Source organism: Micropterus dolomieu, linkage group LG19 (genome assembly GCF_021292245.1).
Source record: "Micropterus dolomieu isolate WLL.071019.BEF.003 ecotype Adirondacks linkage group LG19, ASM2129224v1, whole genome shotgun sequence".
Classification (NCBI taxonomy): Eukaryota; Metazoa; Chordata; class Actinopteri; order Centrarchiformes; family Centrarchidae; genus Micropterus; species Micropterus dolomieu.
The window spans coordinates 14113774-14132850 of NC_060168.1; the positions used below are offsets into that span (position 1 = coordinate 14113774).

The 19077-nt window shown below is 40.2% G+C and overlaps 1 protein-coding gene across 3 annotated transcripts in view; it reads left to right on the top strand.

The window, feature by feature from the left end:
- Positions 1-19077, top strand: part of nr3c1 (nuclear receptor subfamily 3, group C, member 1 (glucocorticoid receptor)) — a 31869-nt gene extending 12792 nt beyond the window's left edge. For all 3 annotated transcript variants that reach the window (XM_046029763.1, XM_046029764.1, XM_046029765.1), the window contains exons 3-9: positions 6590-6750; positions 6996-7112; positions 7249-7530; positions 8094-8238; positions 9083-9213; positions 9921-10078; positions 14420-19077. In XM_046029763.1, coding sequence (XP_045885719.1) covers positions 6590-6750; positions 6996-7112; positions 7249-7530; positions 8094-8238; positions 9083-9213; positions 9921-10078; positions 14420-14572 — 1147 coding nt within the window. In that variant the 3' untranslated portion in view covers positions 14573-19077. The remainder of the gene's footprint in view (positions 1-6589; positions 6751-6995; positions 7113-7248; positions 7531-8093; positions 8239-9082; positions 9214-9920; positions 10079-14419) is intronic.

The window sequence follows — 19077 nt, forward strand, 5'->3', positions numbered from 1 at the left end:
TGTTCTGCATGTACGAGTGATTCAGAGCGTGCAGACCAGTTCCCCTTTCTATTGTGGTGGCTCTTACCTCGGGGAAGAAGCACTTCCTTCTGCTCTCTTCTTCACACTCACAGAGTTTGGGTTGAAGATGAGGAGATGTGCAATGCTGATCCACATCAGTAGCAGTGGAAATTAGGATTTTTTTGCATGCAGCCACTCAGCCAGATTTTTCTTTATTTAGGGGGCCACATTTGAGCCAGAGACAACAAGTTAAACAAAACTATTGTTCATATTTTTCTCTGAGAAGACTCATTTATAGTGGCTGGGCATGAAGTAGGTCAAGTAGAATGATGTAGACTAATATGTGGAATAAATGCAAAAGCACAAAATTGTCTGTCATAAAAAGAAATAGCTGGGCATTGCAGTGATATAGCTCTAACAGCTGCTCGTCTGAATTGACAAAGTGAGGATATAGGAAATGTAGAGCCAAGCTACTCGTGACGCTCATGGCTTATAGGGGATTATGAATTGTTAAGCAGGACACTGGGCCACTGGCACTTGGCATTATTGTAAGTGCTTGAAGTGGCTTCTTTTTTTAAAACCCAGGCTGATTGATCACAATCCTGCAGACCTGAGTGGTTAACTTTCTCAGCAGTGCTCTTGTTGCAGTCAAGGCCCATCTCAGGGTGTCGTCTCTGCCTTTGTGCCGTGGCTTTGCTCTGACCGATAATAAACTCAGAGGGAATGCGAGAACTTCCTGTCGATGGCGAGCACGCACTTCAACAGATGGTTTCAGAAAGAGGAAATTCGGTTCCCCCACATTGCCTTGCAGCTTCGATTGGTTTGTGTCTGACAGTCCACAAAAACAGATTTGTAACTTGGCTTATGTCTTAGTTAAATGTCATTAGCTGAATCCAGGTTGAGTTTTGAGAAAATACTGAAATGCATTGACTTCAGGATTAAAACATATAGAGGCTGCAGTAATTGGCTTTGACCCAGTAGCCTAAAGCCTTCTAGTAAAGCTGTCCTGACACCATCCCAGTAGGCCAGTGAAGGACAAACTGGTTACACCTCCACACCCTCTGACATCATCAGCATCGCTCTGTCCACCCGGTTGGTCACCACACCCTCCTTTTGGGGCTGAGGGGCTTTTGTTTGTGTGTGTGCCGTGTGCATATACTGTATATGTGTGTGCACTCCCTTCTTAGCAGCGTGTTAAGGAAACCCAGCATAATTCTGTGTGGGACAGATGGTACAGTGGTTACATCATTGCAGCAGCACAGCTTTTGTGTGAACTGTAAGTACATTTATTTGTCCCCGTAAGGAAATTTGTTTGCATGGCAATCAAGTAGGCATTACAAACATACATCATACAACATACATCATACATACTGTATTTACCATATGACCGTTCACCCAGGTGACTGCTGGTTGTGTTTACTGGAGGACTGAATGAAGAACTGAGAATTATTATTAAGTTGATAATATAACATTGATATTGTTATGAATGCAAACTGTGAACCACAATGCCTTAATATGAGAAGTTTGTCCCAACACACAATTATCTTTAAAGAGAATACATAAACATTTTTTAAATTATTGCCCATACTCAATTGGCTGCAGTGACGTAGTTTGTGTTTATATAACTGACCTTAAAGCAGCATTAGTTTAGGGCAGTGGATCAAGCTGTCATCACAACATTGACATATTACCGCTGTTTTGGCAAACTTGTTAGCAAACATTTGCCTATTCACACATTCAGTCATGTTTCTGGCCAGGACAGCAGGCCTCACAGCAAAAAGATTCTGAGCAGGGCTCAACAATAAGGATTGTCCAGGAATGTAATGTCAGGCTAGTAAACCTAATCACTTGCCAGTCAAGCGGTAAAAAGCAACAAGACATCGTTTTTGCCGGAGGTAATGAGTGAGCCTTCTCGCTTCCTTCTCATCTCTGTTGAGAATTGCACATGCTCAGTACCGATCGGGCACTCTGAGAAAATGGCAGCAGGTAAAGACAAAGTTTATGAGCTAAAGCGAAAGCGAGCATTTAATCTATCCTGGAAACAAGTTGGGTGGCTTTAGAGGATGTGGGCGAAACTATTTGTTGTGCAGTAGGCCGCAAAGCAGATACAAGTGGGCGCTTTTCTTTTGTTATTTGAGATTCAGTTCGGGTGGCTTCTCAACTGATTATTTGAATCATTAAAGTCTAGAGGGCAGCCCTAATCTACACTAACTCCTAAAGGAAATATGTAAATCTGAGCTAGATTATACAGTGTAATGCTCACCAGCTACTTGCTAACTTTCTTTGTTTGCCGTTTGCCGTTGGGTGGAAGCGTACAGTGGGATTTTGGAGCTTTATTTGATGAAAAACAGCTGTCGGCTGCTGCTGCAGACAGTGCGCAGATGAGATCTATGAGACAAATTATAAGTCAAGTTATGAGCTATAAAACCAAAACAATTCACTGAAAGAAGCTAAAACCGCAGAGCTGGGTGATAACACTCAATTTGATTATCACTATTAACCTCTGTCAAAAAACACAGAACTATTTGATTAATAGTTAATATAAAAATATCACTTTCATGTTGCAGTCCAGCAGGCTTGTGTGTCTGTTACATACAACCTTCTGTACTTTGACTTAAGTGCTGTCCACAACGAATAGTGTTCTTAATTTGGAGCTGCTATAATTTTATCACTTGCACCTGCCTGGAATACTAATACAGGAATGCTCAAGGAGGTTTAACGTTACTTTATGGCACTACCCAGAAAGTAATACATCAGTAGTTTTTTTATACTTGCTTCCTTAATCCTTCATAACATGGTGCAACTTTATTTATCAGTTTTAGATTTGTTGGTGTAACTTGTGTAATTGTTCATTATTTATGATTCTGTGGCGATCACAAACAAAACTGTTGCAGGACCAAAGACTACGCTGTGGTGGGAAACGATGTGTTCTGGTTTAGACAAGACAACTACAACAGTAAAAGTATGATCATAGGTTCACTGATAGTGTATTGGATTTGTTATCTAGTATAGTAATAGTTAATTTTATGTTTCCTATTTCCACTTTTACAAATGAATGATAATGCAGCTTCTGTCTGTAAAAGTAATGTACCTGCGTAGGTTGCGTTTTTCTTATCTTCTTTTGTTAAAATGATGAATCCAATTTCCAAGTCTAAAAAGGAGTTCTTTGATTTTCACTGTAGCTATAAATATTTATAATAATTTTCCTTCTGCTCAGGTTGTCCACTTCAAACAATGATAAATTGTGCACACAATATGGTGTGTGATTTGTTTAGTGCTTCTGCATGAAACATCTTTTGTCCTTCAAAACTTTTGGTAAGAAGAATGTAAAGTTTTTCTTTTAAAGCAGGCTGCCAGATTTATTTTAAAATGCTCGCTTGTCGGGTTTTCAATGACTTAGATAAATCTGCCGCAGGTTTCACCTGTCAAAGCTGGACCAGAAGGGTGCTGTTCAGTGTTATCAGAAGGGTTGAAAGTACACTCTAGGGTTAGAATGTCAGCTGTACGAAACAATGCAGAGTGCAGCCAAAGACAATCAGGAAATAAAAGCTCACAAACTATCAGCACACAGGCAAATGGACTTATTGACCACAGTGTGTTGTCAGTGGTGCTCAGAAAGCTCTCAGTCCTGCCATGGCTAGACAGTCTCGTCTGAGGTTTATCCCTAATGGGGTTTGTTTTATATGGCTACTGAATGCTTCTGGGCTGGATGCTTTGATGCTTCACTCAGGTTTTCCCATCCTGCCACACCCACTGACTGCTGGGGCCTGGCCTGCTTTTTATGCTAATACCTCATGTTGTATAACTAAGAGTGAATTTGGCTCCCTGGCTCAAATCTGCACAAGTGTGTGTGCAGTGACAGTTTAGAGCAGCTCTTATTAAATAAGTATGCTTGTTGTCATTGGCAGACGTGTGGACACAGAAACAGACACAGTTGGTGTTGCACGTCTCAAGTTCAATAACCTCTCAGTATGGTTGGCATTGTGTTGTTGCTGTGGCCGCTGGGTTAGAAGGGGGGTGTGGACCTCTGGGGCATGAATACTGCAAAGCTTGACGTCCTCTAGTGTTCATTTTGAAAAAGTGCATTTCGGTTCGACTGGGTCTGGAAACATTTGCGTTTCAATCAAAGGAAGGAGATCCTTTTTATGATAACCACTGCATTTGAGATGTGACCACACATCTTCAGATAATTTAGGCTTTAAAGGACTCATTGGACTCACTGATGATGGGATGGAACAAAGGCAAAATTGAGGAAAAAACAAGTACAAGGAACACATTGACATTGATGGGAATTATGTGTAGTGTATCTGTGTAATTTGTTTATTTAAAGTTCTAGTACAGAGTTGTAAATATTAACTCCAGCTGAACTCTCAAACCTGACCGAATGCTTTCAGGAGTAGAGCAAGCAATATGTAGGGCAAACTGTGGATTGTGGATTTTTCTTGTAAACAAAAGTAATGTTTACATTTGGTGTTTCACAACAGACATACTTTGTGTGTATCCTTGAGGTCTAACTAACATGATGAATGCATTTCCTTCCTCCTAAAACATGTACAAAGCGGATTTTCCCAAAGGTTTTGAAAGCCTTATTATTTACATCCATGTTTACTAGCAAGCAGTTTTTTTGCATTGCTGCGTGTGTGTATATATATATATATATTCACCTGTCCACCAAACCTACCTAATCTCTCCCACCCACCTCCCTCTCTGACTCATAGGTCTTCTTCTTCTATTCACCTCACTGTACCTCCTGGGTCCTGTTTCAGAAAGTGGGTTTAGTGAAAACTCTGAGTAAGTTGAGCCCGAGATGAGGGAAACTCTGGGTTTTCGGTTTCAGAGAGCAAGATCAGATAAGCTCTAGGTCTGTAACCCCGGCAACTTACGCTGTGAACCTAACCTGCTCGGGAGGAGGTTTACTTCAACAAACGCTGAGTTTCTCTCTGACTCCTCCCCTCCTGCGGAGCTTGAAGCGGCTATCTCACACACCGTGTCATTTCCTCAATTATACTGTCGATATCAAAGCACATATTGGAACGCAATTACGTCTTTGGAAACATCGAAATCACGGTTAAATAGGCTATTCGTTTTTTGTTTTTTTTTAACCCAAACATGATCTTGAACATCTGTCATCGATGTATGGAAAGAGAGTTGGACATCGTAAATTTATCCTCAGCACAGAATAAAATCTATAAGCTACACTGTCCTTCTTTATGACACAGTGACTCTGTGGACATTAAGGCAAAAAACTTACTGTGCGCTACAGTGCTGCAGTTTAAAGTCGGCTAATCTGTACAAAACTGATCAATGAACAGTAACCTTTCACATTGTAGTCGCACAGATCGAACATTGCTCAGCTGGATATGATGTGAATGTTTCTGTGGTGCAGCTGAAACAAATAAATGTAGCGTAGTTTAAAAGTGAGTTTTTCATTATCTGCTGATAGTCCGATAAAATACGAAATGAGCAAGATTTTATTAATGTAACAAAGACATCTAAAACTTCACAGTCAGTTTGAACCTAGACACATTTTACATTACAAAAAAAATCATTAATAGACCTACTGTCACTGAGTCGGACTGTCACTTTACAATCACAGGTCCATGAGGAGCCTAAACTGGTTCTAATCTGTTCGATTAATATTTTCATCTTCAGTTTTTGCCACCAGCATTTAGTCCTGTTAGGTTACAGCTGAATAAACAGGCCTGTAGCCTATTTAAAATGAATAACAGGCTGTAGGATAATCCCAGCACTTCATCATTCATTAAGGAAATTCCAGTCTGGAAATAACATTCATATTTCTAGCTCTACACGATTAAAATGGAGGCTCTGCCTTTATTTACCCGTTGCCATGGTGAATCGTAGTATCGGAGCTCCATTGATGATGGCTTTTTTTCATCCCCATGCACGCGCTTCCATCAGGCTCAACATACTCAGAGTTGATTGAACTTATTCTGATCGGCCTTTCTGAAATGGAAAACTCTGAGTTTGACAGCTCAGAGTTCGTCAACCCAGCGTACAGGGTTACATTCAGAGTTTGTTGAACCTGCTTTCTGAAACAGGGCCCTAATCATTTGACCACCATGGGGTCCAGAGCCTTCAGCCGCTCTGCCCCTCGTCTCTGGAACTCTCTTCCACCAGACATCTGCAACATTGACTCACTTTCCATTTTTAAATCCCGCCTGAAAACACATCTTTTTAAACTGGCATATCCCACGTGATCACTCTTTCTCACTCTTCGTTTCCATTTGTTATGTACCCTGATTTTATGCACTGCAATTATAGTTGTTAATCTTATCGATTATTGCTGTACTGTTTTATTATGTTTTGTGAGGTGACCTTGAGTGTTCAGAAAGGCGCCTATAAATAAAATGTATTATTATTATTATTATTATATTAGCATTACCGTCACCTGTAGATCAGTGGAATAGTGTATTGACAGGAATGTGTATTGTGTGCACGTGTGTTGGGGATCCACGCATAGAAAAACAGCTCCATAGCACTACTAGAGGTTAAAAACACAACAACAAAAACACAGGGACCTTTTAAGAGAGACTGACATTTCTCTGCTCTGTCTCCACCCTCTCTCCAGTGCCATCTCCAGACAGGAAGGGGTCACCGCTACATCCTCAGCACAGGGAAAGAGCGGGATTCATAAAATTTGCCTGGTGTGCTCTGATGAGGCGTCAGGCTGCCACTACGGCGTTCTCACCTGTGGCAGCTGCAAGGTGTTTTTTAAGAGAGCAGTGGAAGGTACAAAGCCATAAGACATCATTATTTCCTCACTGATTTATTCATCGCCTGTGATAAACTCATTCATCACCTATCTGTGTCACATAAGTTTGCTCAAATGCTAGACTCATTACAACTTTAAGTTGGTGGCATGATCATTACAAAGTAAAGTACTGTGATACAACTAATTAGTTTCTCCCCCTAGAGTGTTTGCCACAGCAGTGAAGGTAAATAACAGATTAATCTTCCTCTTCTTTGTACCTCAGGGCAGCATAATTACCTGTGTGCTGGGAGGAATGACTGCATAATTGACAAGATCAGGAGGAAGAACTGCCCAGCCTGCCGTTTCCGCAAGTGTCTAATGGCAGGCATGAACCTGGAAGGTACATATTAACCACACGGATAACAGAAAACTGTGTAGCCTTGAGTTGGTTTAATTGCTTCGTTCTCCTCTTCACCTTTTGTCTCGATTTCCCTTAACTCTCCTCTGCGTGGTCATCCCTGTTTTCTCTTCTGCAGCGCGCAAAACCAAGAAGTTGAACCGCCTAAAGGGCGTCCTGCCGAGCAACCCACCCGAACCAACTCCTTCCCCGCCAGTTGAGGCTCGGTCCCTTGTACCCAAGTGCATGCCTCAGCTTGTCCCCACGATGCTGTCCCTGCTGAAGGCCATCGAGCCAGACACCATCTACGCCGGCTACGACAGCACCCTGCCCGACACCTCCACCCGCCTCATGACCACCCTCAACAGGCTGGGCGGCCGGCAGGTCATCTCTGCTGTCAAGTGGGCAAAGGCTCTGCCAGGTTGGTAGTGTAAATCTGTCTTTTGCTGTGGTTGTAGTTTATATTGAGGTTAATCTGCAGCTGCATGAAGTTTCAAAAGAAAACAGTTTTATTTTATTATTTATATTTCACTTTTTTTAACATTCAACACAGATATGCCATATTGCCATTGGTCTTCTCTGTCTGTAAAGACATCTATGTACATTTAAACTAAAAGAAAAGGGCAAGTTTAAATTGTGTGACACCGCACACAACGCAAAATGCAGACAGTATTTGCAATCACATTTTATTTTAACAGCGCACAGATTGGAAGCATGAACATTTGACAAGGGTTAGCCAAAAGCAGGAGATGTCTTGTTGATGATTGTAATATTCTCTGCTTTGGTTTGTGTAAACAAACTCACTGGCACTGTATCTTGATCTGCTGCATCTGGGGCTAACATGACACGTAGGCAAATCTAAATTACTTACTGTGTTTGTATGTTTTTTATTTGGTTACTCCCCATTGTCACTTTCAGCGGCACACCCTCTTGTACGTTGTGGTTGCATTGGTAGTTGAAGTATTTCCGTCTCTTTCCCTACAGGTTTCAGGAACTTGCACCTGGACGACCAGATGACTCTGCTGCAGTGCTCCTGGCTCTTCCTCATGTCTTTTGGTCTGGGCTGGAGGTCTTACCAGCAGTGCAACGGCAACATGCTCTGCTTTGCACCAGACCTCGTCATCAACGAGTATGTACAAGTCCATTTTCAATCTGTGTAAACATCTAACCCTTGTTGTTTAATTTGTTAACAAAGTAGTGTGACACTAATGTGTGATTATTAAGTATGGTTTTAATTCCATCAGTCAGCCAATGCATATATTTGTTTATGTCGATCAGTGCAGGGGGTGTGTGTGTGTGTGTGTGTGTGTGTGTGTGTGTGTGTCCCTCATCAAACAGTGTCTGTCATCAGTAATCAGTGTTTTATCCTCCTTATAGACTTAATGACTCTGTTTGTAAACAGCGCTCTGAGTGTAGTGAGCATTCAGCACAGCTACCATGCTTAGTGCTGGAATAGGCCTTTTGCTTCATAATCACAAGCTCTAAGTTAATCTGATCATAATTAATATCTGGTGATATTATTTGTCAGACAGCCTCCAAAGAATCGTTTTGTCAGCTTGTTATATTTGCATTTGATTATGGCAGCCATTATTCAGTGTTTAGAATTCAACAATTTAATTTTTAAGGTGGTTTTTATTATATAATGACCAAGAATGTGACGTGTTTTGTCATGTTTAAATTAATTTTCGATTCACGTCTGCTCAACAAAGAGGCGTGAAGGAGTCCTAGGGGTACGGTTCAGGAGTTTTTGCCCTCACTCGTTTGAAATATGCATTCTCAGCCTTCTACTCCAACAAACAAATGTGAATGTCATGTCTGGAAGAATGATTTAAAATAGGAGACCTTGAACATTTAATCTACTGAGGTATTGCTGGGAGTGGATTCATCTACCTGACTGAGACTGCACAAGCAGCCCCATAAATCAACTATCACTTGGGGAGAAACAAGAATGTGTTTCTGTCTGAATCCACCAGGGAGCGGATGAAGCTGCCCTACATGGCCGACCAGTGTGAGCAGATGCTGAAGATTTCCAGCGAGTTTGTCCGGCTGCAGGTTTCCCACGACGAGTATTTGTGCATGAAGGTCCTGCTGCTGCTCAGCACAGGTCAGACAGCTGAACCACCCCGCACACCACCTTCCTCTATTACACGTCAAACCTGGTGTTAATTCAGTCATTGCCAAAATATTTTACTCCAATCCAATGCAGTCCACGGATGCTGAAAGATAATGTTGATGTATGCGCTGGGCAAAACATCAGATCACAGCACTTTCCCAACTCATTAATTAACATGCAATGTCAAGAAGAATTGAATCTTCACAGATAAATCATTGATCCACAAAAATACCCACACTCACTTTCACCAGCCAGAGCACTTACGAGAAGATGCAGAAGTACACAAGTTTTTGTTGTTTCCTAAAGGTGATTTAGTGCAGGAGAATGAAAGGTGTAAACAAAGACTTCAATTATAGTGAAGCTGATTAAAAATACATTTAAAATCATTATGGCAGGTAGCTTAAACACAGCCTAAAGTCAACACAGCCCTCCTCATGATGTGCTGGTGGATGTCCTGTTAGTGCTTTGTGCTGCTAAATATTATTGGGAGTACACCCTGAAAATGACCTGATGTATATTAATTAGTTTTAGCCCTTCACAGCACGGACATAATTTAAAATGCAAAGAACGTCCCTCCTCCTTTTTAAACCTGGAAGTTTTGTGTGAGTGTGTATTGGTACAAATGACTCCTCTCGGGTACCGTACATTATCCTTATCTCTGTCCCAGAGGTTGACCTTTAGTTTCCTCTCTCCTGCAGTGCCAAAGGATGGCCTGAAGAGCCAGGCGGTGTTCGACGATATCCGGATGTCGTACATTAAGGAGCTGGGGAAAGCCATCGTGAAGCGCGAGGAGAACTCCAGCCAGAACTGGCAGCGTTTCTATCAGCTCACCAAGTTGCTCGACTCCATGCATGAGGTACAGAGGCAAAATGCATGTTATCAGGTTATTGACTTCCTGCAGTCTGCAGCTTTCTTAATCCTTAAACAGTGATTCACTGCCTGTGACTGATTAATCAGCTAGTTTAAAGCATTGACGTGGTTCAAGTAGCATTTTTCCCCAATAATTAAGTTATTTTGATTTGCAGTATTGATAAGGTTGTGATAAATGGAATCGTAACCACTCAGCCATCTGCTTATTTTGTGAAAGCAGGCCTTCGTTAATACAGAATATTTTTCTTTACATGAAACATCAATGACTGATTATCTCAAACACGTGTGATGTTTCATCTACAGCAGCATTTAGGTGACGAAACGTAAGAGTTATACAAAGACAAAAAAAAGTTCTGTATGCTATCATATCTGAACTAACTAGAATGCAATGTGTTTGTCTGTCTATCATCGTCTCATTAATAGGGTTGAGTTTTGTTTGGATTTTTTTACGATTTCAGTGCCAAATCGACCATTTTAAAACTGTTCTGGTGCCTGAACGGATACTTAAAAAAGAAGGGGAGAAAAGCTTTTTTAATCATTTTTTTTATATTTAAAATTCTTTAAATTGAACAATATATTAACTGTTTAAAGTATACTTAAATATAAATATATACAAAACACAACTGTTGTATTCGGCCAAGGCAGAAAGGGATGTTGATTGTCATTACTGTTTTCTCCAGTATTTCCAGGAGGTCATTGAATGTGTCATGCCTGTCAGCAAATGTGTTGTAAGTGTAGAAGCCTGTCAATCATTTATTTTCCTACCTGTGATTGGCAGAGAGTTAAGGGGGCGGTTGTTGTTGTTGTTCCTGCTAGCCTGGGAGAGTGTGTGTTAGCCTCAGGACAGAGTTTGAAGACAGGAGAAGTTAACATGTGTAGCTCTCTGCTGAGCCAGGTTTGTTTCGAGTACGCTGCGGCTCACGGTAGGCTGTGAGCCGCAGTAAGACTGAGCGAAAGCGACTGTCGTCTCGTAGCGTTTCATTGAGGGGACACTACATTTGGTACTGCGGTGAATAGTGGCGCCTCTTAAGTCTTCTTACGTTGTAATTCGGTGTAGTAGGAACTGGTTCCATATTGGCACCGGGTTTTGGTACCCAGCCCTACTCATTAGGGCTGAACGATTTTGGAAAATAATGTAATTGCGATTTAATATGCAATAAATTTTTAACCTCTTTACCTTCTGTATTATTCAAAATGGACAAGCAGTAAATCAGTGTATGGTATGACCAACACAATATTTGCTAGATTAAACATACACTGTTCTTTCTTGTGGGTCAGGCCTGTGTTGATGAATTAGGTAGAATTATTATGAGCAATGGTGATGTATCAAATTATAATAATATGAGACAGATCTATAATATATAATATCAGGTCGGCCTACCTACAGACCACAAGAAAAACACTGTTCACCACAGTGTATTATACAGTAAGCGCTCAATACGAAACCCACAGTTCAACCACCAATTAATGCGTCCTTATCTCAGTTCAAATATCCTAGTCCATCGTTCTGTATCCCAGTAAGCAAACAAAAAATGTTCAGTTTGAGGTTCAATTCAAAAGTTGGCCACAATATGCTTACCTTACTACACGTGTCTTTCTGTTGGACATTTTTCCTGTCCGTCAAAGCCGCAACAAGGCAAGGTATAGCGTAACGTGCAGACGAAGCATCAACTTCGTCAGACTACTTTCCTCTTGAGTGTAATTGCAGCCTTTGTGATTAGAAAGTCTTGTTATTACATTGCGATAATTTTGTTAATGCAATTAATCATTCAGCCCTACTACTCATTAAAGGTCCAGTATGCAAGTTTTAGTGACATCTAGTGGGAAGTTGCGAATTTTTTGAAATGCAACAGAAACACAAAGTAGTACTGACAGCCATAATTTCAGCTTTTGGTAAAATAGTGAAACGTTTTAATGGGCAATTAGCATGTGAAAGTACAAATTACATATTTGTCTGCACAGTGGGACGCAAAATCCAATAACATTTTTTAATGCAAATTCGTAAAGTATTTATTATTGGTCACTTGATAGGCACAAGGCCTTGTTATATATCACCATTAGCAGTATAAAGAAATACATGTTTTCCACCAGGGCAGTAAAATGTGAAGTTTAGCTGCTGATCTGCGCTTCCCTGCTGTTACCGTCTCATTACCAATAATATTCATCAGCTGTTTGTGTCAGGAAGGTAACGGCACATTTCTGTCCACGTAACAAAGCCATAACCGAGCGCTGGAGAAGAACTACTTGAAATTACAATCCAACTACATATTTAGAGTATATTTACAAGTTTAGCTGGCTGATATGAGCTTCGATTGTTTTATTGCCAATTAGCGATCAGCTGATTCTGGAGAGAGAGAGAGAGAGTGTAACTACATGAAGTTAATCCAACTAACATAACGCCACAAGCCAAAGCACAGCGCTGGAGAATAAAACCAATCCAACTAACAATACATTTTTTACGGTTTTATTGCCAATTAACGTTACTGATCAGCTGATTGTCTCGCTAAGTAACCGGCAAAGCCAAACCACAGGCTGGAGAATAAGTAGGCGCCATGAAATTAATCTATATTTCACACCACTGACAGGGGAAACATGTCACGGCTCTCTGTGATTATGGCCAGCTAACAGCTAAAGCTATGAACCAACAGTTTTCATTTGCATTGCTAAAGTCTGACAAACAAAGTTAATTACCTGTCCAGCAGAAAACAGACAACTTCAGCACCGCTTTGAAAAACATTCGTCCCACATTAACGTTATAGCCTTCCATCTAGGAAAAATCCATAAAATCCTTGATTTCTGTCAGATGTCTGTCCGTCTGGCTCTCGGCTCTTGTGCTAAATAACACGTGTGCTACACTACCGCAATTACACAAGCAGAAGAAGAACGGTGTGATGACGAAACGCGCTCTGTAGCGCTGTTTGTTCGTTGACGGCTACGGTAGAAACATGACGACAAAATACAGCAACCTCCACAGCAGGGGGTGCCCACGGTTATGTAGATATAAATGTCTCATTCTAAGGTAATACAAAACATAATGGTTCACGTAGGTCTTCATTTACTTACATTTATTCATTTAACTAACGCTTTTATCCAAAGCGACTTACAATTGCTATATATGTCAGAGGTCGCACGCCTCTGGAGCAACTAGGGGTTTCTTGTTTTTATTATGGCTGTGGTCTTGTTTCGTCGACTGCTGGATAGTGAAGCCGGTTAGCGCCAGCTAACCTCTGCCTGACTGCGGTCTGGAAGCCCAGCAGGACTGGACGGACCAGAGTCACGTGACCACACACACTAGTATGTTTTTAAGGGGAAAGTACATAAACACACACTGTAGGGGAAATATTTATAAATATCCGAAATAACCAACATGGTAAAATTATGTCTGTTAGAGGCTCTGAATTTCGGTTTTGATTACTTTTCAATTAATTGTCCAGCCCTATCAAGTGGTTCCAGCAGCAGTTTCCATCTTTTGTGCTCTCTTCTAATCAAAATAATGGATCTGTATTCCACGATACTGAGTGCATACATGTAAATACAGTCTGTCACAGGCATTGTGCTCCGATAGGGCTGGGCAGTGTAAACGGTATAAACAGTTTTTCTAACCAAAAATACGGCAGCCTTTTTGGAACAGACAGCCCATTTTCCCAAAATAGGCACAGCAATGTGGGTTAAGTTTGGTAAACACATACTTTTGTTTTGATATCCAAAGTCCAGTGGTTGAAAATGAGGGATTTTAACTGATGAACATAATTGACCGTAAGCCCTGTGGCTGTACCCATTTCATACTGCGGGATTTACACTGCCATAATTAGAGACGTTTGGGTTATTTGTTTATTTTAAATCTGTGTGCAGCTCATACTCTTAGTCATTTTCAGGTTGTGAATCTACTATTTACAAATTTTAAACTTTAAAATCTTTAAGCTCAATAGAAATATAAACTTAATTTAGATTGTTATATACTCCTGTCGACTCGTGCAAAAAAAAAAAACAAAACACTCAGCGCTAACTCCTGGTGTACATTTTAAGCTTTTGACCAAGTAACAGTAATAAACTCCCGATCTAGAAAACACTAAACACTTGGTTAAGTTTGAACTGACACATTGCTGGTTCACCAGCTTGCAGGTTTCCATGTTGTATTATCCACTTACCTCAATAATTAAAACACGTGTGATGGAGTTTATTAAAGGTTCTGAAAGATTGTATTTGAAAATTATTTACCATCTCACTAGCAATACATCAGATGTATCATATTCCAAAAAAAGGTTTAACAAAATCAAGATACCACTAAACACTGAATGTGTGTGTGTTCTCCTCCGTGTGTCCGCAGATGGTCGGTGGACTGCTCAGCTTCTGCTTCTACACCTTTGTGAATAAATCCCTGAGTGTGGAGTTCCCGGAGATGTTGGCAGAGATTATCAGCAACCAGTTACCAAAATTCAAAGCCGGGAGCGTCAAACCACTCCTCTTCCACCAGAGATGACTTTGCCCCATAACAGACACAATGCCTTAAAATCCCACCACATCACCTCACCAACACCCCCCCACCCCCCACCCCCCACCCACAAACCCCATACCGCGAAGGGCGACAAGTAGAGTGATGTTTCGGGGAACGAGTATGCAACTTTGTATAGTGGCTGGCTTACGGGTCAGGAGGGAGAGAGCGGAGAGACTGGAGATGTTTGTGTTGGAACCCGACGGAGGTTTTGTTTTGTTGAGCAGACGTGAGAGGTAGTGAATAAAAAGTAGGAAATGTTTGTAAGATAAAAGATATTCACAAAGAGAAATAGGCTAACATCCATGTCGTCTCAGGTTTCTTACCGTCAAATACAGAACGATATCTAAAATAGATAAAAGAAATATCTATGTACAGGTTCTGAGAGTATTTTCTACACTTTCAAATTGTAACAGTTTATACAGTTTTCCAGGTTGTCGTTGCCTGTGAAGGTAACAAAGCTTAATTAATAACTTGCTCTTAAGTAGGCTTTTAAGACTGTATGTTCCTCTTTACGTTTTTATAGGAGGTTGTAACAAAATGTTTCAGTCACATGGGAGCAAATACTCTGTTTTGCAGTCATTTAAAAAGCATATTTCATTGCTTTAATTGATACTTTGGACGTTCGAACAATTCTGTTGGATTGTTGATCGACAGGCGTCTGTTATTAAAAGGGAAAAAAATGTGCCTTTTTTGCTTCAGATATCATCTTAGCCATTTCTTCCGACCTGTCCCAACGCGTGCTTCTATTTAACCCCTCATGGTCTACCTTCATCATATGTTGATTGTACTTTTTATGTTAGATGCAGTTGTAAGTTTTCCTTCTTTTTTTTTTTTTTTTTTTTGTTAATGGATGTGTTTATCTTTAGATGCTCGGTCCATCCTCCGTGTGTAAAAATTATCCTTATCATTACGACAGAATATTCAAAGCCCGCACACTGAACTCCTCAAGTGTGATTCAAGCATTTCGTACCCTGCTAAAGGCTTTAAACGACTGTGAAGAAAGATTATTATGCTGTGCCAGTCTTTAATATATGACTTTATATATATTTTTCTGTTAGGAAATAGCCCACTTTGATGTTTGTTTTAGCCCCCACTCCTGCCCCCGTAGTCTGATAATGGAATGTGATAGATACCTGCGTCTACCGATCACAGAAGAGAAGGCATATTTTATTGTTTTTGCAAGATTGTCATTTTTTATTCATCAGGAAAACTAATTTCTATAGTTTTAACATGGCTTAAACTAGCCACCCTTCATTTTTTAACGTTCCTCTTACAGTCTGTAAGATCCAACGAACACGCATTCGTGATTCTGCCACTGACGATCCTTCTTTGACATTATATCCATGCTATCAATTAGCATCTGATTTGGATGGTTAATTATTGAAAGCCTTTACATTGTTGCTTTGCTGTAGCGCTTCGTTAGGGTGAAATGTCACACTCATGTCTGTATGTTAAATATGTACCTGAAGTCAGCATCTGTCTTGCTTAGCTAAGGTGTGTAGCTCAGTCCCAACCTCGGTCAGACAGACACACAGACCTGCATCTGACCTCACCGCAACCCTCTTTGAGGCGGTCAGGCACGCTTTCGCCCAAATCCAGAGATGTGCAAATCGGTGGTTTGACTTGGCACAGCCAATAGTGCCACTGCTCCCTTTATGCTAAGCTAAGCTAACTGGGTCCTGGCTGTAGCTTCATATTTAGTGTACAGATGTGAGAGGGGGCATCAGTTTTCTCATCTTAACTGGACAAGAAAGTGAAAAAGAGTATTTCTCAAAATGTCTCCTTTTAAACTGAATGGGTTGTATGATAGATAGCTCGTGTATACAGCACTTTGGATCAGGTTCATCACCTTGTAAATCTCCCACAGCTGCTGAAAACCTTTAACGTTTAACCTTTCTACCCCTTGAACGCCCTGTTAGAACCTTGTCTCAATGTCTGTGTTTTTAGTACATTAGCATGTTGATTTGTTTGTTAGGTAGTCGAGCCCCAATGTTTGAAAGCACTTATGCTGTGTTCCATTTACCTTGGAAGTCGGAGCTGGGAATGACGTCACACACAAGGCGTTCCAGTTCACAGGTCGGAAAACCTCGCTCGGCCAGCCATTGTTTGCAACCAGCCAGGTTAGCTATTGTTACGCCGGTTGATTTAAAAAAAAAAATGCATTGTGCGGTATTTGTTCTTACTAAACGCTGTAGCAGACAGCAGTTGGACAGTACTTTGTGTATGAATATTTATATGAGACACAAATACACAGAAGTGCTAATAAACAGTATGAACTACAGCTTTCACTAACTTGATACTCACAGCAGCCGTCTTGGATCACGAAGTTGGGGTAGTGCGGTTCTCCCGACTTTCCAAGTCGGAAAGCCGACTTAAGGGGTGCGTTCCCTTTGAGATTTCCGACTTCCCATGTCAAATGGAATGTAGCATTTTCATGAGTCACAGTGAAAGTGTAGCGTTGCGACTGGGGAGGCAGGCGAAATGGATCCTTTATTCTCTGGGAACTGTTTGAGTGCCAAACTCCTGTTTTGTTTGCTTTGGTCAGTGTTTGTATCTCAAGAGGAAACAAGTCCCAGTATTGAAGCTTATAAATGTGCCCATAAATAGATAGGGGGCAAAAAAGGCCTGAATTATCTTCGCTCCAGTGTACTGGATTAAGATCATTATTGGGTGATAACCGAGCTGTATCTGTAATACAGATGTGTTGTGTAATCACACAGTAATGTGGGCCTGTCAGTTCAGTATCTGTTTATTTGTGTTGTGTGTAAGTAGGGGAGAATATGTCCTGCAACATTTTCATCAGCTTAGTTTATCAGTGTGTTTCATAACCCAAACATGTTGTTTGTGTTTAAAGCACAAAAGAATCCAGGTTTTTGACATGAATGTGATCCTTTAAGAAGAAGTAATTTCGTTTAAAAGAAATGCTCTTGACGAGGTGATGCCCTGCCAGTTTTAAAAATAATTGGATAAATATGTCAAGTGACTACAAAGGGCTCACAGTTGCATTTCATATGGAAAATGTCAAATTGTTCCTCTGTTGCTAAACTATCCCAACAACAAATGTAAAAGCACTAATTATACATCTTCAACTGCTCCCGTGCTCAGGTTGTTCAAATGTGAAATCACAGTGTGTGGTCACCCATGTTTAGTCATCTGTGTCCTGACTTATAGAGCCAAAAACTTTCAGTTTGGGTTCCCCAAAATGTGTCTGCTTCTGTGTGTTTTTTTTGTTTGTTTGTTTTTGTCAGGGGGGAAAAAAAGTTGACTTGACAGAGTAGTAATGTTTCAGGAATGTGCTGCCACGGTCGTCGTTCATACCCAGGCTCAGAAAAAAAGATGTCTTGTTATTTTTCTTTCTGAGTTTTATTCAAAATAGTTTAAAACCATCTTTATTAACTGCATAGGGGTTACTCACAGGTTACTTTCACATTCAGTGTATCCAAATATCTGCTGCTGTTCATTTAAACAGGTGTATATATATCCTATATATATATATATATATATATATATATATATATATATATATATATCTCGCACACTTGCCTCTTCTTGCTCAAAAATGTATCCTGTCGTGTACATTTTTGAGAACAACTGAATATGCAATAGAAACGCCAGATAATCTATCACCATCACTTAACAAAGTGTGGTTGCTTCCTTGGTATTTCTTTTTGTTCCAGTATAAGCTATTTGCATACAGGAGATTCACATTTAACTTTATCTCTGCAGGCCAGATTTTCAGGAAAAGATACACTCGGTCTACCAAGACTGCACAAAAAAAACCCTATTTTATGTTTGACTACAAGGTGACCAAAGCAAGTACAGAAAAATTCAACATGTCAATGTAAACTAAGTAGCTTCTAGAAGACAAATGTACATTTATTTGTTTTGTTTTGTTAAACAATTTATTATTATTTTTTTTTTACTCTTAACGCGATGGCTTTGGTCAAATTGTGTAATACTGTGAATAGGATAGGAGTCAGTCTTTTTCACACACAACCTGTTTGTGAAAGTAATCAACCAGCTTGAATCTAAAAAGATTTGCACTACCCAAATATTGTTTGAAAATCTATTTTGTATAAAACATTATGCAGACATTAACTTTTGAGAATCAAGGGCAGATCATATTTCACTGGTATATGCGTTCTCTAAAAAAACACAAAAAAACATTTGTTTGCTTACATTTTGAATATGTACATATAATCCATTGTAAAGAAAATGTGGTGTATTTGTCTCCAAATACTAGTTTTTCTATACCCACCCTGTATTATTTCTGCTCTGTAGTGTGACTTCTGTTGATCTCATCCTCCAATGATTAAAGGTCGAATTGTAAGTGTTTGTGTGGTACTTATCGAAACAAGGAACTGTATGCTGATGTTTGCCTTGATATTAACTTGATGACTCTGAACAATGAGAACGGTAAGCTTGTTGTAAGACACTTTTCATTATCATATACCAAGCACTTGTTCGTCAATAAATGCGTTTTTCCATTC